This window comes from Bufo gargarizans, chromosome 2 (genome assembly GCF_014858855.1).
Source record: "Bufo gargarizans isolate SCDJY-AF-19 chromosome 2, ASM1485885v1, whole genome shotgun sequence".
NCBI lineage: Eukaryota > Metazoa > Chordata > Amphibia > Anura > Bufonidae > Bufo > Bufo gargarizans.
Genome location: NC_058081.1, coordinates 200,394,521 through 200,416,551, shown reverse-complemented (window position 1 = coordinate 200,416,551; position 22,031 = coordinate 200,394,521). Strand labels below are relative to the sequence as shown.

The 22,031-nt window shown below is 38.4% G+C and overlaps 1 protein-coding gene across 2 annotated transcripts in view; it reads right to left on the bottom strand.

Moving 5' to 3' along the window:
- Positions 1 to 1,014: 1,014 nt before the first annotated feature.
- Positions 1,015 to 22,031, bottom strand: part of SCAPER (S-phase cyclin A associated protein in the ER) — a 284,324-nt gene continuing 263,307 nt past the window's right edge. For both annotated transcript variants that reach the window (XM_044279884.1, XM_044279885.1), the window contains exons 29-31: positions 9,364 to 9,555; positions 7,042 to 7,093; positions 1,015 to 1,474 (exon numbers count right to left, since the gene is read on the bottom strand). In XM_044279884.1, coding sequence (XP_044135819.1) covers positions 1,377 to 1,474; positions 7,042 to 7,093; positions 9,364 to 9,555 — 342 coding nt within the window. In that variant the 3' untranslated portion in view covers positions 1,015 to 1,376. The remainder of the gene's footprint in view (positions 1,475 to 7,041; positions 7,094 to 9,363; positions 9,556 to 22,031) is intronic.

Here is a 22,031-nt window from a genome sequence, read left to right as displayed (position 1 = left end):
GACCTATCCTCAGGATAGGTCATCAATATCAGATTGGCGGGGGTCCGACACCTGGCACTTCCACCGATCTGCTGTATGATGGGAAGGCGCATGTCGTTTCTCTTCTTTCTTCCTGCTCGCCATAGACATAGTAGCGGTGAGCAAGGAGAGAGAAAGGAGATGGCACACAAATACTGTGCGCACCTTCCCTTCACACAGCTAATCGGCGGGGTTCCCAGGTGTTGGACCCCTGCCGATCTGATATTGATAACCTATCCTCAGGATAGGTCATCAAAACTAAAAGCCCGGAGAACCCCTTTAATTCCCCCATATGTACCACTGCACTTCTCCCCATTGAATAGTGATGGCCAATTAAGGATAAGTTCACATCTGCGATGGAGGTTCTGCAGGAGTCTCCATCACAGATTATGGCAAAAAAAAGAAAAACAAAGATGAAATACCCCTGTATGCCAATATTCATACCAGACACCTAATGTATACCATTATAGTGAAAGGGGTCTGTCAGGTGCTGGCAGTGTCTGTCATAGACCGGATCCGGCACTTCTGGTACTCAGTTTCCATGCAAGAACAGAAAACTGGAATCTTAGCGCTAATATGCAAGTAGCCTAACAGGGTGATTGTCAGAAGACAATCATTTGATTTTTATATGTAGACTGTTACCCCTCATGGTGAAGCAATATAGGCCCTATATAAATCTTTATTATTATACAAACTCACCATACTACAGTAATATAAAATTCTAAGGACGTGAAACAAAGCTCAGACAAGGTTGAGATCACTTTTAGTATAAAAATAATTTTCTGTGGCACTGACAGGAATTTCACTTTTGTCAGATCGTGTGCTCGGTTGAGTGTAACAGTGTAAATAATGTGAGCTTGTCAACCATAACTGGATTTGTGTTTTTTGTGTGTTATTATAAACTGTATGATTAGATGCATATTTGCTACATTGTATTTAGATACATAATTTGATAGCGTATCTAACTTATCTCACAAACTGAAATGACACACAGAGAAGAAAATAAGTTATTTTATTGCAAGATATATATACTGTATATATAACATACATATTAACTTTAATACAGTTATGGTCACTGCCAAAGGATCCACAGCTAAACACAATGCAAGATGAGAATCCTTTGGTAGTGAGCAGTGAATAAAAAAAATGGATTGGCCAAGTTAAGCCTACCATGCAGGCAAAATCTCACACCACACAGTATCTATACACTGGACACATAAATAGTGCACATTAAACGTATGGAGGTATTTTTACACACAGCACATCATTTCGGGGGTAATCACAATCCTATGTACATTATGAGAGGCCAAGATCCATAAGCACTTCTTCCATATTAAAATGCTTAATAGAAATGGCTATTATAAACTTAGTCTTTTTTTCAAGAAAAATTGTTGTGAGGGCTCCCAGCAATGACGTGGAAAGCGGCAGGAGAGTTCCAGATATTGCTTTCTATAATCTGAAGGGGAAAAAAAGGAAAATGAGCATTATTATTTGTATCACAATTATGTGAATGCATGGACAGAGTCATCAATAGAGCGTGTGATCAGGATTTCTGTAAGGCACGGGAGGCAGGATTATTCATCACTGTTTATACAGCCTCCTGCTAAACACATTACAAACTCTTCTCTTGAGAGAAACTCCTAGACGGGTAGTCGTTTACTGCTTTATTTGTTTTTCCATGCCATCCACTCCAGGGTCCTAGTAAAGGGACCACAAGGATATAAGGCGGCCATGTCTGAGGTCACCCAGAGTTTACATAGGATTGAAGACAGGCTCTTCTAGTTCACAGCCAGTGTCATTGCCCTTTGCATAGAGTGTAATGCTATATCTATGGTATAATCTATGGTAAGGCCATGCTGCTCATTCTAGCTTCATTACATATACTATATATATATATATATATATATATATATATATATATGTGGGCTCTGTCAAATAGAAATATTAGAGAAAATATACTGAACATTGTAATTTTTCTTTTTAAACAACCTAAACAGTTTGAATCTCAGTACATCATGGGTGTCCAACTAACTGACTTTTAGGCATGAAAATATTGTCAATCATGAACATGCCACAGGACGTATATAACCCATGATAACATTATTATCTTGGCCAAACTTCAAACAGGAATCCTATATCAGTCATAATAAGATCAATTGGACTTCCTCTTGAAGACCAAGTCATCCAACTGGCTTTCTTATTTGGAAATTGAAAAGCTAGTGGGATGACTAGCAAAATATTTTCAAGAAAAAAATACAAGTCCAGTTGCTCTGACTTATTACCAGGGGCAGATTAGAAAACTAAAGCGGCCCTGGAAAAAACCTCAAAGTGGCCCCAATGTTGTAGGTGGGTCCAAATTGACAGAAAGCAGGGCAACACAAGTAGATGGGAGCGATACGAGTTGGCAGGGTCAGCAACACCATTGTGCAGCACAGAATACCATCCCAAAAAACTAAATACCACTATGCAGCACAAAATACCTCCCCCGAATCTTGTTGCTATGTGGTGGCAATCAATAGTTGCCACATTCTGTCCTTTTTGGAGGGTCTATGGCCAGTCAGCACCTGTTTATTACTACTAATATACCATGACTTGGATGAATTAGACTAGTAGCAGTCATGATGGCAATCCTTGGTCTCAGCTTGGGTGCCAACAGCAAGTACCAAATTATGCCCCTGTTCTCATGCTATGTGCCCAAAACAATTTACACAAATTATGACCCTCATTTGTTCGAAACAGCAAACTGACCCCACGCTTGTACATACACAATGGTGTCACATTGTAGCTATTCTTCTCTGTTGTGCCTATGAAATGGTCCCGTTCACATAAAGATTCTGAACCTCTGTCTGTAAAATGCAACCCTACTTTTGCCCACAACATGCTGCGTTATATGGCATGAGACACAACGTTAAGGCTTAATCTATTAAGAAACCATCCTTAAAACTTTTAATATTATCTAGAATATAAAATATACAAGGAACCCTCCAACATAGAACAAAATAATGAACAAGCACAAAAAATGGAGCAATAGCGCTTGGTTAATAATTGATACTCGGGTTAGTATATGACAGGGGCGGGGCCTAATAATGGGCTATGGGCTCTCTCCCTATAGCTGACCCTCTCACTATTTATACCCTGCCTATAAACGGAACGGAGGAGGTCATCAATCTAGATGGCATCCTATTATTCGTGTATTTAGGGGATATTGGTGTCACCAATCTTGGTTGACTCAAAACACTCTGCTATACTAAAGGGTGATTTATGTGCTATTTGATAACTGACAATAAGCATCTATGATTACAACTAGGAAATGGATTGACTATCACATAATCTATTTCTGGATCTTTATTCTAGAATATCTGTACTTTTCTTTTATAGTATATCTGTTTTTGTTTTTGTCAATTAGTCGCTAGGTATCATAAGAATGGTTTATCAATAGGATAGCATACATTAGCCATCAGGGCCATCCCTAATCAGGGCCATCCTAGGGCATCCAGGAGGTTCCTGATACGGGATCGCCCCTATCGGGGCGGCTATTCTGTTTATAGGCAGGGTATAAATAGTGAGAGGGTCAGCTATAGGGAGAGAGCCCATAGCCCATTATTAGGCCCCACCCCTGTCATATACTAACCTGAATATTAATTATTAACCAAGCGCTATTGCTCCATTTTTTGTGTTTGTTCATTATTTTGTTCTATGTTGGAGGGTTCCTTGTATATTCTAGATAATATTAAAAGCTAAGTTTTAAGGGTGGTAGCCTGTGATTTTGAGTACTAGAATTTGCCACCTTATATAAATCATACCTACAGACGGGTTATAGTCTGAACTGTGATACTTAATCTATTAGGAGAAGCCAGGGCACTAGTGTGAACAAAGCCCTGCACTGCTGTCTACTCCTATACCAGCAACACAATTTGAGCAGCAATTGTTGCCATCTCTTCATGTGTCAATCCGTGCAGTTACAGACCACCACTGAAAGTCAAGCATGAAGGATTACAAATGTGTTTTTTCCCAGGACAGTGCTAGGAATTGTGGACACTTGTTTGGGTATTGGATCAGCAGCACAGAAAAAGAGCTATTCCCAAAAAGAGCATGAAGATGGCTTAACATATGAACTGTCAATCCTACATCTTCAAGTAAAACTGTCTCAGGGTTCAGTGAAAGAGCTATTTTGTAACATACGTTAATGTACATTGCTGACGAAAATGTTCACTGGCGTAAATAAGAAAAACTCTCAGTATGCAGGATTTCGTAAGAATTCTTCTTCGGGATTCCATTATAACATAGTGTATATTCTGGTGAAAATGAATTAGTTGGTTCTAGTTTTGCAAAAGTTCATAATCATCTTATGTTCATGTTATATATATTTCCATCAGATAAATACTAAAAAAAGAGGAAATGAATAAAAAAAAAAACTGAAAATGACATTTGGCAAAGAAAGCCATTTATCAGTAAATTCTTGATTTTTTTTCTCTCTCTTATAGTTAATCCATATTTTAATTTTCCCATTTTTTTTCATTCTGCAATAAGTTATTGGTGATATTATAAAGTGCATAATCATAAATGATCGCAATACTGTATCCTTTTAGTGCAAAGTAAAAAAGACAAATGTATATAATGATGCGATGATAACTAAAATAAAAACTAGATCTTGTATGTGTATCTTAATGTCTTATATTTTAAAAGAATAATTAACCCTGTATAATCCTACATAATTCCAGACAGAATTGTCTGGAATGGTCAGAAATTCAGTAAGTAGGGTGTTGTTCCAGACTGGTTACTAAACAGTTGATGTTGAGAAATTCATTATTACCCTAATCCATACCCAGCAATGAAGTATTAGCATCTTGAGCAGAAGTCGCTTTGCTAGTGATAAGCTTTCTAATAAAGTGTAAATATTCCAAAATTATCATCATTATTGGTGATTAGGTTTCCAAGAGTCATCTTATCCAATAGATTAGATATTGCAGGTGTGACGCAATAACATAAGCTCCAATATTTGGCAGAGAGAAATCACACTTTACTTTCTTCCTACATAAGTATATGAGTTCTGTTCCACAAAACTTTTGGACCACTGCTTCTATTACCTTAAAGAGAACCCGCAAACAGAAAAATCTACAGGCAGCATGTTATAGAGCAGAATGAGCAGAGAAGATTCATATGTAGTTTTGTGAATGTTGTGTTGAATGGTGTAGAATTGTTATCTATCCAAATGGGACTATTCATAAATAGTATAGTGTATACATATCTCTAACTATCTTTGTAAGGGGCAGCTTTCTCTAAACTTTAATCTTAAGCATAACCTCTCTAATAAGAGGAGCTACATTAAGATTTATATATTCAATTGGACGTAGTCAGATAATCATGTCAAAATATTTAAAACTGAACTTAGGGTCTTAATTGCTTATGTTTAAAATTAATTATTATGTCTCTGCCTGCTACCAAGGGCGCAAGAATCGAGTATTAGCAATTATTCTAACACCAGAAAATCAACCCACAGAGACCTTCTCCAAATGCAAATGTGTACATGACCCCAAAAATAGCAAACTACACGAATATTTCTTCAATTTTTATGAAAATGCATACTGAAACTTGCATAAAACCCATCTTTATGTGAGTGTACTGTCAGTGTAGGAACATAGCCCATGTAGACAGTCACTACAGGAGATATATTTTCCATGAGATCTGCTGTTAGTAATTGCAAAGTCCATGTGCTGTAATGGGGAAGCATGTAAAGTGTAGCCCTACATATAACACAGAGCCCGGGATTCTGCAGTGATCGTACACCGGGCACATCTGTACTGCTATCACAATTAAATGTTACATTTACGATCATTTAACAATAAACATAAAATCTTAAACAGTTAAAATAACTATAAACAGAAGACAAAATACCTTTAAACGACAGGGGTTTTCATACACTCAGGATAGGGACCCCCACCTATTAGCTGTTTGAGGAGACCGTGGCACTCTAGTGAGCTCCACAGCCTCCATGCACCTGACCATGCACAGCGCTGTCCATTGGATAGCAGCTGTACTTGGTATTGCAGCTTAGCTCCACTCATTTGAATGGGATTGAGCTGCGTCTAGGCCACGTGACTGATATATGTGACGTCGCTGGCAAAGGGAGAGGCCCGTCATGATCATCAGAGCAGCGCAGCCTCTTTTAACAGCTGATCGGCGGGGTCCCCGGAGTCAGACTCCCACCGATCAGATTCTGATGACCTATCCTGAGGATAGTTCATCGCTATAAAACACTTGAAAACCCACTTTAAACCAAGAACATTTTGATAAATATGTGAGCTTTTTATCGGCTTTAGGCCAATCGTATTTTACCTCTGGATTTTCTATGAATACGAGCGGGAATACAGAACTCATTTAAGCCCTTAGTAGCTGTACAATACAAGTCCTTTGACTATAACAAAAGTATTATTTTAGGTTCTATGTGAAGAGGATTTCCCTGATGAAAAGATCTGCATTGGACAAGATTTTGCCCGAAGCACTGTCTAAGACCTGTGCCAAGTCCTTTTTTTGCACTCTTACACATACTTTTCATTTTTCCCCCTGGTTTCTTTGAAGTGACTTTACAGGTATGTCGCATTTCTCCAGAGTTCAGAAGGACAATGGTAGTAAGGCTGAAGGACCAACCGCAGAGGGTGTAACAAGCACTTTTAATTAACTCTATGAAGTACAGTGTCCTGCAGGGAGCGTGTAATGTGGAGGTAATTTAACCTTCTCCCATAATGCTAGTTTGTTTAGTAAGTAACTATTTCCAATAGCAGACAGAGCCTTTGAGTAAACTTGCTTTTGTTGCTAATAAAAGAACAAGCTCGCTCTCAAAGGGCTTTTGTTGTGAAGCTGTTCAGTGTCATTATGTACAATGAATTAGCACCATGTTCATTATGCTGCTTGGGCTGTCAATGACTTCTTCTGAACACAAGCCATTTCCTTGGACTGAAGGTCAGGGAGGATAGACAGTTGTATGTCTGAATGACTGCAATCACCCAGCCTTGGTTTCATTACCTTTGTGCAGAGACGTCTTGCTGTCGGGATGACTTGATCCTTGCAAACAGTCCTAAGACAATAGGACAATGTAGAGGTTAGCAGAGCGGCAAACAGCTACAATCCTTACACGCTGGTACAATTCTCAATTTACAGCAAACTGGGCACCATTGGTTCCTATAAGTGCTGAAAGACTTTTTTACCATAATCTTTTTGTTTGCACGCTGGAAATCAAGAATGACTTAAACCTCTAACCAAACAGCAACCCCCCATGGCACTCTAAGCTTCCTTCCATTAATGGACATTTTTCATTTAATCAAACCCACATCTAAAATTCAAGAAACACTTAAGAACAACTTAGTACAGTGACCAAACAATGAACACGTGCCCAAAATTTGGTTGATAAAAAAAAAAAAAAAAAAGTAGGTATATTAACATGGCAGAAGAGAGCGGTGGAGGCAGTCCTCATTATTCCAGCAGCAGCCACCATGAAGCACTAAGCATCCAAGCTCCCGCTTCTTCTGTACAATGAAAAATAAGCAAATGTGACACCGTGTTTATAGGTTATAAGATTAGAGGCCAGAAAGTAACTGAGCAGAGCGGAGAATTACACAGCTCCCGTCTGCACTTAACTCATGCACTACCAGCAGGAACATACACTGCACTCTGTCAGCTAGCTATATGTGTATTTTAGTATGACATTTATTTTAATATTGAATGTATTTTAACATCATTAAAACATTTAAAAATGAGTCATCTATCAGACACTGGAGATCCCAACTATTCAGCAGAATTGAAGTGCACAAAGTCATGACGAGAAAGTCAAAAAGTGTTATTGCACTTTCTGTACCAGGTATTACATGCACAAATACACAGCAGGCAAGGCTTGTTACAAAATGTCTCTGGTCATTCCCCTTGGAAAAGAAATGAAACAAATAATGACATTCAGTAGTTCAATGGCTTTGCTACTAATTACAAAAAAATAAAAAAAAGCAAAAAAATAAAAAAATTGTAGTAAGCCAATTCTCCCATATCGAAAGCAGCTGCTATCTGATACATCGTACTCCAAATTCCAGTTCCTAGAATTCGCTGCCATTTTCTGCTCATATATCAGGGTGTTTCTACACATATGTTTTACAGACTTAATGCTCTGTCGAAAATTTAATTATATTTGGCCTTTGGTCACCCTTTGTGGTCTGACAGATATAGCACGGAGAGGAGATTAGAAAAACAGGTTAATTATGTTTCAAAGAGTTAATCACATGTTAAATACGAGCAGACAAGTCCATTTTCTAGGGAAAGGAATGAGATACAGCTTTTCAAACTTGGTTTGCACCTAAGATACATACCTTGTCATAATAAGATAACTGTTTCTAAAGGTAAGCATTACAAAGAGTGCCAAGACAGTGCCAATGTGATTTTTATTTTACATTTAATCCTTCCCAAAGAGACAATATAATATATAGTCAATATAATAATAAATAATATATAGACAATATAATAGTTACAAGAATGACACTGTGTGTGTATATATCTATCATGACATTAATAGAAATATATATATATATATATATATATTAGATATTTTATTTTAACTGATAGATGAATTGTAATAAAAACTAATCTAACCTGCACCATGTTATGCATAATAATAATATCCATAAACCACCAGTGATTAGGACTGATGGTGACCTTTGTACAAAAATCAGTTTTCAACATAATTTTTCTATTGACAAGCGCTGCACAATCTATGATATATTAAGATGGTAATTTCACCAATTTAATTATGACCTACGGCAAAACGAAGGCTTTGTGCAGTGTGACAGGTTACTTTAAACCTTATCTATTTGTGATGACTTTTGGAAACTTTCACGTGCAAAATCTAAAATAGTTTCGTTGGAGGATTAAGATTATTTCTATATAGTCAAGTGATCATTTTTTGTTTTTGTAGTGAAATAATCAACAAGGAAATCTGTTAATGATGAAAGATGCATTAATTATGTTCACTCGTATACCAAATGACGTCAGCTTCGCGGTTAGCCTAAAACGTGTATAATGTGTATTAATGGTAGAATTACAGTAAATGAATACAGGCTGGACATAAACACATGACATAGCACGTCCATATCTAAGCAGTTTTATGGCTAAGACTTGTGTGTCATTATTATTTCTGTAGTCTGTATACTCACCGTCACATGGGTAATGCAATAGCTTCAGTATGGTTTGCAGGGGTCCAATCCTTCCATGTTACACTGTCCCTTTTTCAAACAGCCCCCCCCCCCCTCCCCACAGACAAGCCATTCACAGCCACCCGGGTCTCTGCTCACGGTGGTAGCTTCATACCTGAATAAAAGTGGCGAGCAGTTGACAGCTTAACTCCTGTTCCAGAATCAGTCTGTTCTGAGGGTTGTTGTAGCAGGCGGAGATCAGTGTGGGAAATAGAAGCCGGACCAGCCGGGAGTCACTAAAATACTGGAAGGGGAGCTGGCAGAGTTTCTGAAGAACAGTGGGGTGACGACCAGACTGGACAATGACCTACAAGAAATTTCAAAACAAATCACCAGGGCATCTACAGTATGTGCACTGATAAAGTCCTTCACATCCAACCCATTATTATTAGAACTTTCCAAGATCTTGAAAAAATCTCTGAACTCAACTTAATTTCATAAATCCTCCTGATTTTGTTGTCTTATTTTTATGTATTTTTCAATTTAGATCATAATTTAAATCCTCTGTATAGTAGGAATGCACTGGATGCATCTTTTGGGGAAGAATATGTGAGAAGCATACAACCCGACTGTATCAGTTTGACTTATTAACTGCACATTTCCACAGCAAGGAGCATTGTACAGCATGTCAATAAAGACGCTTCCCATTACAAATCACAGCATTTCGTACTTTGCTCCAACACCATGACCTGGAGATCTACATAACATGCACTGAAAATCAACTGGTAAACGTAGCAAAATAAAATTTGTCATTAGTGTAATGTAGTGAAGGTGATCACACTCCCATGTGTAAAACACTTTACAATGCAAATTATACATGATATCACACAGAATACTATCTATCTATCTATCTATCTATCTATCTATCTATCTATCTATCTATCTATCTATCTATCCGTCTGTCTATCAATCTATGGCACACTGAATATACAGGGCTGAGTACACTAAAAACATAACAGTAATAATAATAATTGGCTATTTAGTCATCATACCAATATATAACATTCAAATGACAATTTTAATGCAATTGATTGCTGAATTTCTTATAATGTATACAACATTTATATCCTAAAATGTTCCCAATTAATAAATACCATCAAATTAATTGCAAGCATACACAAATAGCTGGTGAATTTTTTTTTATAATACTAAAAACAGTAAATTATAAAAATAAAAAAAAATATCAGCGCCAAAAGTTCAGCCAAAAATATGACATCCTCCAAAAGTGTTCAAAATTCATCAAGAAAATGGGGGAGATGTATCAAAACTGCTGTCTTAGTTGCCATAGCAACCAATCAGATTTCACCTTTCATTTTTCAGAGCTCCTTAAGAATATGAAAGGTGGAATCTGATTGGTTCATTTACAGCAGTTTTGATAAATGTCCCTCCAATTTGTCCTGACAAATTCATAAAAAAAAACTCAACAGGAAGTTCATCCACATAATATATCCAGAAAATGTGTCCTCATAATTAATAACTGGAATGTCTGCAGAATGAATGGTTATTATGTTGCTCATAGGAGACAACCCATATATTGCAAGCCATGTACTACAGCTGCTGATCATGCAACTCCAGAGACACAGAATATGGACAAGCGCCCTTGCAGTTGTTGATATTCTCTATCCCTGGATTTGTATTCAGTGATAGGAGTTGAATAAAAAAATTTAGTATATGATTTGCAACATGTGCAAGTGATCAATTGCATTTTAATTGAATGTGATATATATTTTTGTATTATTTTTATTCATATGACAAGATTCACATAATACAATATCATAAAAAAGGAACAGATATTTTTACATTCCCCCTTTCCCTACCGCCCACCCTAAACCCGAGAGAGAGAGAAGAAAAAAAAATTCTGCCTAATATTATACATTATTATTTATCCAACAATTCCAAAATGTATCAAAACAATCTTTCTTTCCCCTATTGTAAATTATCTTCTGTACCTTAATTATATTTTCTACCCCACTCTTCTATTCTGCTACCAAAGGATGGTCCTTTTTAATCCATTTTTTAACTATTATAAGTGTTGCCTGGAACAGAAGTTTCCAAATTAACTTCTTATCCATTTTTGAGGTCCGAAACTGTATTGTGCCTCCTAATATACAGGCCACTGGATCTCTTTCAATTTGTACTCCCATCATTTTCCTAATGATAGCCGCTATCCCAGACCAAGAACGAAAAAGTTTTGGACATCTCCACATTAAGTGAAAAAGACCTGCTTGTTCCATACCACATCTAGAACATTCATCAGTAGCTTTCAGACCCATCCTTTTAAGTAGCAGAGGGGAATGATACAACCTATGAATAAGAAAAATTGGGAAACCCCATTGGAGGCCCTTATTGAGACCAGAGACCTATTCCTCAATACATCTTCCCACTGCTCCTCAGATAAACCATCAATATGTGATATATTGACAAGGCGCCTAGAAAGCCAGTTATTCTTATTATAGAGCACGAAATATAGATTTGAGTGTTTAATATATATATATATATCTATATATATATATATATATATATATATACACAAATTCAAAATAGAGCAGCACTCCAAAAAATAGTGAAAAAATAAAGTGGTTTATTCACCCAATGGCTACACCACTTTATTTAGTATTCGTTAATATTGGGTAAGCTTTATCCCTTTGAGCTTGCACCCAGCCTTTCCTCTCTTTCGGTCGGTGCTGCCTCTCTTTTTTATTTTTTATATATATGTCACACAAAAGTAGACATTCTACTTAAATATGTACAGTAGGCAGTGATAAATTGCGATACATAAAACATTGGCTGAGGGTATTGTATTGCACCCAGGAGGGCAATGCAGACGTGTAACTATCACAGATACAATAGATAGTGGGATCTTGATAAAACTACTCTTCCTGTGCTCTTCACCAGCCGTCCACACGCCTCCATACACATAACTGAGTTGTAAGAGATCTTACTGACCACAGTTGTACTTGTAGGACATGAATGGTAAAGAATCAGTCCTAAATATAATAATAGCCATTTCCTCGTATTATCAATACTTACAATTAACATTACATATGGAGCATGTCATGACAGTAGTCTGACAGTACAGAGATGTAAAATATCATGTATAATGAAGGGCACAGTGCATAGTATCCTAACAGACCCTCTGACATCTATGCATGTTCTGACACATCAATCACTGCTGTGGAATTAAAACTGCATTGATCGACAGGTTTTGCATCAGCTCCAGGTACTGCGGGACACAGACATTCTGCTGTCTTAAATATTCATGATATCAATTTTGCAAAATGTGTTTATGCTTTTTTTTTTTTTTTTTTTTTTTTATAATGCGCTGAAATGTTACAAAAATGGGTGGAATAACTAATTAAAACATTTAGCACACTTTATAATTTTAGGCCAGTAGGGAAGCAACACAGCTGTTCATTAACCCTTTAAAAGAAGCAGCTTGAAGCATGTTATATCATACTACAGGATTACAATTATTGCACAAAATGCAATGCTTATTGCTAACTTAGCAATTACATCACGTTAAGTATAATCATTTGTCTTTACTTAGGGTGTGATCGTGTAATCATATGAACAGATTTTTTATTTTATTTTTTAAATATTATTGTAGAAAAGCACTAGTAAATATATGCACTGATTATTTTTCAAGTCAAAGAGTACACCTTTAATGTGAACATTCCTTTACATCAGGCAGCCTCAAACTGCGGCCCTCCAGCTGTTGTAAAACTACAACTCCCACAATGCCCTGCTGTAGGCTGATACCTGTAGGCTGTTTGGGCATGCTGGAAGTTGTAGTTTTGCAACAGCTGGAGGGCCGCAGTTTGAGGATGCCTGCTTTACATGATCAGGAAGAGACGGATACATAAAAAAAAAAAATCTCATTCCTCTGTCTTTTATTTCCCATTTAGTTCATGGTAATATAGATATACATACAAGTAAAAGTCCATAAGAACCATATTCTGGAGGAAATAAACACAATAAAATGGTGCTTTCATGTATTAGTGAGCATAGCCTTCTACTAACAGCATGCTCCTCTCTCCTATTTATTACAGTATTATAAAGTGATTGTATATACATTTTAATGCAGCCAGGTGGACATTAAAATCTATAGTGCATTATGACCAGCACTACACGCTGAGTTTTTTTTTTTTGCATGTTCCCATGTTGCGGTTGAGCGTTTTTAGCAGTTTTTTTTTTATGCATCGTGCTCTGTGTATGCACTCTTCTGCCCTCTTTCCCATAGGCTACTCTATAGGACAGGGAAAAAATAAATAAAAAATGTAGTATTCTAAGAAAAAACTGTATTAGAACAAAAAGGTGCTAAAATGTTTCAAATAAATGAGAAGCCTTGTAATGTTTGTACCACATTCCTGTTTCTTTTTTTTCATCAAAAGTGGGAATGGATCGTAGTACAAAGGAGAAGGGGTGCAGTTAATAAAATATTTTTGGATATTTGCTCTCTCTTTTTGTTAAACTAAGATGCCTACCCGACTTCTGATGAAAACCAATCAATACCAGAGTGTGCATTCCCTAAAGACAGCTTGAGGGCATCCTACCTCTTTTAGATATAAATAGTACAACTATCTCTAGTATATCACATACAGTATGTGATATATAGATTTACCGCCATAGAAAATATTCGGCGCTTACACACACCAGGTTCCCATAAAGTTCTGTTAAATGATATAATGGAAAGTGCAATAGAATGAACTAAGTCTGTGTCATAAAGCCCTAAGAGCAAGGGGAGGATCAGATAAGACAGAAGTGTGTGGATATGAAAGCTCCTCGTAAAGGTCCCTTTCTTCACAGCCATGACATGCGACATGGAAGTACTTCTTTTGTTTGGCCTCAGAGCCCCCTTCGGAGTGTCTAGAACGAAGGGGTTAAACTAGTAAACGTCAAGGGGCTTTCTATACTCAGCATTAGTGAACAGTTCATCCAAAATCCCTAACATTTCATAGCCACTTAGTCAGGCTTTGTGAAAACCTTTTCATCAACCCCCGATAAACATCTCCCATTAACCTTCATGGAGGGAGGGGTAGACTTTTAGGTGTAAGCACTGGGTCTGTGAGGTGGGACACCCAAGTTTCATCATTGGCGCCAGATCAGCTTCTAAGAAGAGTGGATCTGTTAACCCTATGTTAGCCAGATGTCCATACCATATTTCAGTTTATAGATGAAACCAAGAATGTGGTTATTAGGCGTAACAAATATGTACTGAACGGCAACCAAACTGTACATTGTATCCACTATCAAACTACTCAATAATTCTGAAAACTAAAATTCCTCCGAATCCACAAGGCACCTGGACTAAACTACTCTTGTCATTGAATCAATCCTGCTTCTACGAATTAAAAAAACGTATCATGTCTACAGTTTAATATTCATAGAATAAAGAAAATATAAAAATGTACTGTGCCTATCATTGTATCCTACTGATAATAAGGTAGGCAACTAGATCATATCAAAAAGGCCACAAATCTGATATAATTTATACTGAAAACCCTTTTAGGCTGAGTTGTTTCATGCCCAAGCCGGACACAACAGATGTACCGTATGTGCATTTTAGTGCGCCGGTCTGGCGTTCCATAGCCTGAAAGCTCTGCACAGATAAACAGGACCAGCTATGTTTTTTTGTGTGGTCCTGTAAGATATCCAGCCTCAAAACTGACGCGCTGGATTCCCGGAATGATTCCATCCCATTTCCGTACTACGCTGGAGGGAAACTACGAGAGCAACGTCAATGAGTCTCGTGCCTCCTCACAATCTCTTATTGGCAATGCACACTTTTGAATAGATATAAAATAAATATAAACTAGAAATATACTAGAAAGTTTAGCAAATGTTATATTAAAATAAAAAGTCGGATAAACCCAGCTGTATGTTTTAATCCAGAAAATGCACTGCTATCAAGGAAGAACATGTGATTATGACAGACCACTGGCGTCTAACTACTTTATAGAAAGCCTCACAGTAATCTGTGGGAACTAAGTGCCTGCAATAACCTGCTTTGGTTAGCAGCATAATAATAAGGGCAGGCGAATACATTTTAAGCACCGAACTTTACTTCTCTCTTAGTTAACATATACATGCAGATAATCAGCCTTGGGACTGGCCCACAGGAGTACAAGTGAATCCCCCGGTGGGCCCCTGAGCAAGGTGGGCCCCTAGTCTCCCACTCCTTGCACAAGTGGCACATAACACAGTAGACTTACTGCACTACATACATATATTTAATGTACAGCACCTCAACCAGCCTATGTTCATATAAAAAACTTGATAGATTATTGAAGAAACTCCCCAGTGTATTATTATGGACACGATCAGAGCTGAGATGACTTCTAGGTATAGAGGAAAGCTAGCCAGTGTCCCTTTCTCCCCAGGACCTACCTTCTCAAAGTTGCTGCAGGGACTATATGTTGCAGCATATTCAATCATCTGGTAGCATCTCACTGCTGTGTGAGCAGGTAATATTTGAATGTATCCGTACGGTGGGCCCCCAAAATACATTTTACTGGTGGGCCCTAGGCACCCAAGTCCGACACTGCAGATAATAAAGCCGGTTATGTATAATTTATGCCAACTGCTCTTTAATTTAGTCTTGCCTACAGTAATATAGTCTCTGTATACACAGTCATAGAGGAAAAGCTGTCAATCACTAATAGGACCAACTCCTGGACTTCAAAGCCCAGAATGAGAAGAGATTTAAATGAATGAAACACAACTTTTACGGAATCTTTTCCCATAATACTATATATCAATCTGCTCAGCTCCTCCTGCTCTACAACATGCTGTCTGCAGCTCAGGCCTCATGTTCAATGTGACAGGTTCCCTTAAATATGTGGGGGAAAAAAATAAATTATGGTAGTGTCCCTTTAAAAGGTTATTATCTTAGACATTTACGGCATATCCACAGGATATGCGTTTCTCTCCAATAGCACTTCCAAAAATTATCAAATCAGAGCGCTTGACTATTTTGGAAGCGCTACTGAAGTGAATGGAGAAAGCCATGCAAGTGCAGCCATCTCTCCATTCCCTGCCGATGCAATGAGGTCCTGTTGACAGGAGACAGTTCGAGAGGAAGGACTTGGACCTAATAGACATTTATGGCATATTCTATGGATACCCCATTAATGTCCAAGAAGGGTATACCCCTTGAGAATTGCATACAATTAAATGCATATTTCAGGCAAAATATACAAAAATAAGGTTATTTAACTGTCTTCTGGACTACATGCAAATAAAAACTGTCATGAACTTTACACCATAGTTGGAGAGTGCTGAGAATATTTCATGAAGTATATGGGACTATTGTTAGGGTGCACTAGGGATTCTGCCCGGGCCTAGGGACAGGTATCCGGGCGGGTGCTCTGCATAGGTAGGCAGGGTTTTCTCAGCCTCCTTCCCCTTCTAGGGCAATTTAGGGAGAGCTGTTTCTGTTGCCATCTCTGCATAAAAGAGCAAGCGCTACCCTGCCTTGCATGTATGAAACATTGGAGAACTACTATCCTCTGCTTGGCGGTACACTGATCATGCACCTGAGCTGGCACTGATGGCAACCTAGGGGCCTTTGTACGAGCTACATCCGAAGCAACCACCCATCGCGTCTGGATTGATGAGATTTTTTCCTCCCCCAGGTTGTATCCCATGGTCCAAACCTGCCTAGTGACCTATTTAGTAATGTTGTAACCAAAGTTGGCGCACTGCACACAAGTGTTCTATAATTGTTGTATGTCGTTATGGTGTTGAAATATTTTAATGACTATTAGTAAAAGTTATGTTTTAAAGTTCCCACACCGCCAATTTCTGGAGGTCTCTCTGATTTTCTTGCTGTCATTGGGAGTATTGTTGGGAGAAGATACCAATCTCCTCTGGTCTTATGTTATTGGACTATTGTTAGGGCAAGGAAAAAACGAAGAAACTAAAGCTCATAAACGTCCAATAGTAAAAAAATAATATACTTTATTGATTACACAGTAAGTGGATAATAAATATACCATAAAACAAGGGGAGTAGGGAGCACAAGCGCCATCCCAGCTCTACAGTGTCGACAAAGAATCACAGCAATAAATAAGCATTAATGCAATTAGTATGAGTCCCAAAAACATGGCAATTACCAGAAGTGTGGTGGGTAGTGACCAGGAGGTGATTTACACACAGCGGTCCGCAACCAAGGCGGCGGTGTGAACCCACTGGACCCTTTATCCCGCCTATGTAACAGTAAGCCAAAAGAGAAGATGTAATGAAGAGGACTCACCAAGTGTAACAGCGACCTGGATACCTGGGGTGGCGTTACCCCGACGCGCGTTTCAGCGTACCTTCAAAGGTACAGTCCAGTTACATTGGAATATTGGGAGGTCTATTTTCTATATTAGCCGCACCATTGTGTGCAAACGTTAAGTGGCTATTGACACCCATGGTTGTGTTTTTTTGTTTTTCTTTATTGTTAGGGCAACCAGAATTCTATCTTCTGAGAGAGGTCATCTGGCCCATTATCACAGAAGAAGTTCTTTTAATATGTTCTTTCCTGACCTAGGGTCTATTGCTCAGTGTTAGAACAGGAGAATGAAGAGCATGGGGTTAAAAATTCTGAACTACAGCTACACAATGTTTCCAGGGCAGAGATAAGCATTACAAATTTTAACCCTGTTTTAACATATTGTCCGAGACTTCATATTCACATAACTACACCATATATATTTTTGTAAATATTACCAGGAGATAAAACATGTGCCCCAAGAAAGAGGCATCATAAAAGCATGCGAATGAGTTAACAAAACCATGTTGTAACGCAGAAGGTCAGGACAATATAGACTATAACTTCCGAAGCAGTATATCACAGGTATACGCCCAGGGCATGGCCACCACAAACTGCAATAAGGAGAAAAGCACCATCCTTCTGAGAGATTTACAAGGTTCTGAAGCTTTTGAACAGTATGCTAAGAACACACTCTGAGTTCATAATGCTCCTTAATCAGGGACAAGATCAACAAACTAATAGTTGGCATTTTTTCAGTTAGTAGGAGCGAGGGAGAAGAAGGTGGAGTCATTTTATTGCTGGAAACCCTCTTCATAGTCAGGCAGGATGGGGTTCACTGCAGACATTCACTAGCTCATTCTGACAGTGAGGGAACAGGAAGGTCTGACGGAAAAATACATACAGTCTGTAAAACAATCTGCAGCACCGATTGTTCAGACCTACACACAAACCATTAGCGGTAAGAGCAAAAGATATTGGCTGTGGCATACCTTTTAATGGTGAATTCCGCTGTATTTAAATTATTGTTTCGAAAAATCTGATTAATAATGCAGGCTGAGATGTAGTATGAAAATGCTTGAATGCTGCCAAGCTGCCTTCTTTCCATCACTGCTGCTAGCCCAATAGCAATCCAGCATATTAACAGAGTAAAATAACACACTGATCTCAGCCGAAATGCCATAGCCAATCGGTGGTAGCAGTTTTGTCATTTTAGTCATCTGCTCCACCGTAATGCACTAGTTATACTAACAACTTGAATTGGAATTACTGTTTGATATCTGAACTGAGGAGTTAAAGGGATTCTGTCACCTCATTTTAGGTTATAGAGCTGCGGACATGCACGGCTAGATCGCCGCTAGCATGTCCGCAATATACTTGTCCTATAGGGGTGTGTGCTTTTCTTGTGCTTAAAAAAATGATTTTATAGATATGAAAATGAGCCTGGTAAGGTGCCCAAGGGGCTGTACTAACCTCCTTGGAGCCCAGTCACACCCCCCTGTGAAGGAGCCCAGCACCGCCTGTGTCCTCCGAATCTCCTCCTTGCTCACAGTTAGATTCAGGTAATCTCGCGATGCTGATGCCAGCATAGGGAAGGAACACAATACCGGCACTGCGCATGCGCGAGCTCTCGCAATGCGAGATTACGGCGATCTAACTGTGAGCAAGGAGGAGATTAGGAGTACGCAGGCTGTGCTAGGCTGCAAGAAGGTTCGTACAGCCCCTTGGGCACCTCACAAGGCTTATTTACATATCTCTAAAATATTTTTTTTTTAACAAAATAAGAGGACACAGCCCTATGGGACAGGTATATTGTGGACATGCTAGGGGCGATCTAGCCGGGCATGTCCGCATCTCTATAGGGTAAAAAAAGGTGACAGAATCCCTTTAACTCAAGAAACTAAAAGCAGAAAATGCACAAAAAACAGTACTTCCTTGATCAGTAATGGACAGATCCACTCGGTTACGGCCACGGGTGGAGTATTTTGTTGCAGAAAGTTTGCTATGGATTGCAATGAAGAGGGTGAAGTCCACAACGAATTCCATGTAAAAATCTCCACGCAGATTTAGCAGTTTATTTAAACTCTGCACAGCAGGTCAATTTATGCGCAGATTGTATTTCAGAAAATTTCCAGTGTATATGATGTGATTTTTTAAAATATGTAGATTTTCCACATACAATTCGGCTGTGGGCAACAACCCGTAGCATATATGCCACATGCAACCATATCCTTCAGGTATATTTCCATGCAGATTACTTATTATACTTTATATATTAAAAGAGAAATATGTGGCTACCTGTGACTTTTTTGGAATAGGAGTATACAAATTGTTGGTTCAAATCCATGGATGGAAGTTAGGCTTGTTTTCCCACAAACCTAGTTAAACCTAGAGTTTAAGATATAGTGCTAGAGCCTGGTTGGCACATGCACAGTGTTTCATACTAATGTTAGGAAGGCTTCAGGACACATCTGAATGGTTCATAATTATAAATAAAACATACTGAAAGCATCCGAGCTGGAAACATAATATTGGGTATGTGATACCACTGGTTCCAGATCACTTCTCCCCTCTGGCAAGGAACAAAGGCCAGGTAATAAGGATTAAATTGTTAACACCTCTAGGTAACGCTGCACGCCACACTCAGCTACAGCAGCAGGTAATTGAGGGAGACAAGAGCTTGTGACATGATCCATTACATCTTGGGCAGTGGAAGAAGTTAACTATTGGTCGGATAAGACAGCATGAAGTACAGGATATGAAGAATGTATTTAATTCTATATTCGTTTATTATAAGGGAGACCTCATATGCACGAAAAAAAATTTGAAATTGGGCACAGAAATTATTTGTGATCACTGTTGGACCATACAGTGCCAGATATGTTTATTTAAAAGATTTTCTAGAATATTTTAAAATAAAAAAGTGTATAATAACCGTCTTTCAAAACTCATGCAATCTAAATACGGTATTTATTAATTAATAAAAGATATAAAGTACAAAATATTGTCAACCTTACTGCCTGGTATATTACCCAATAGGAAGTTTGACATCCACTATTTTGTACTACATCTCTACTATTAAAGGGGTTGTCCCACAAAAAATATTCTACAGTTTTCAAACCAGCATCTGGATCTGAATTCTTTTGTAATGACATGTAATTAAAAATTTTACATAGTCACTGAGTCATTCAATAAAATGTATCTGCATAGTGCCACCTGCTATTTGTTGTTTTTCTTATTTCTTTGTCCTGCTCACTGATAAGGCCGCACATGCTCAGTTTTATTCTTCAACTGCCTCCTAAGCTGTGATAGGGAGAGCATGGACACACCCCTGAGCTGTGATAGGGAGAGCATGGACACGCCCCCTGAGCTGATAGGGAGAGAATGGGCACGCCCCATGAGCTGTGATAGGGAGAGCATTGACACGCCCCCTGAGCTGATAGGGAGAGCATGGACACGCCCCCTGAGCTGTGATAGGGAGAGCATGGACACGCCCCCTGAGCTGTGATAGGGAGAGCATGGACACGCCCCCTGAGCTGTAATAGGGAGAGAGCAACTGAAGAAAGACATGCCCACCGAGCTGCCAGCTTGATGTAAATCTAGCAGAGCAATGAGGGAGCGGAGATTTCTGGATCCATGTGAGGTACAGGGCTGGTTCTAGCTTTGTTTGAAAGAGATTGTCATGTACTGTATGATGTCTGATTTTCATTTTTTACATTTGTTATGGGATAACCCCTTTGAGAAAGGGATATTATATGCTATACCATTTATAGATTTTCTGTGGGTCTATCTATGCCAGTGCACTCATTTGCCACTTGTAATCAGCGAACCACCAACCTAAATATAAAACCTATATAATAATAAGATATGAATCGCTTGATTTTCCTTTTTTGGCTTTTATATCAACAATACTTTCCATATTCACATTTAAACCAAGTATACCTAAAGTAGTATTCCAGTAACAAGTTATTCCCTACCCAGTGGATAGTATATGATTGTTAAATCAATGGGAGTCTGACTGACGCAACACCCAACGTTCATGATAAACAAGGCTCCTTGGTTACCCCTTTTGAGTGAAGTAGCAGTAAATGTGCACCACTGCGCCATTCAGTCTATGGTACTGTCGGATGAAGAGAAGTGCCCATGCTTAACCACAACTCGATCAAACAATTATTCTGAGTGGATGGGGGAGAAGCTATCCCTATAACCTATCCTTATATCCTATCGGTATGTACAAGGTAAGTACTAATATCAGTACTGGTTCCTACGTGAGAGATACAGTTGCAAGAAAAAGTATGTCAACCCTTTGGAATGATATGGATTTCTGCACAAATTGGTCATAAAATGTGATCTGATCTTCATCTAAGTCACAACAATAGACAATCACAGTCTGCTTAAACTAGTAACACACAAAGAATTAAATGTTACCATGTTTTTATTAAACACACCATGTAAACATTCACAGTGCAGGTGGAAAACGTATGTGAACCCTTGGATTTAATAACTGGTTGAACCTCTTTTGGCAGCAA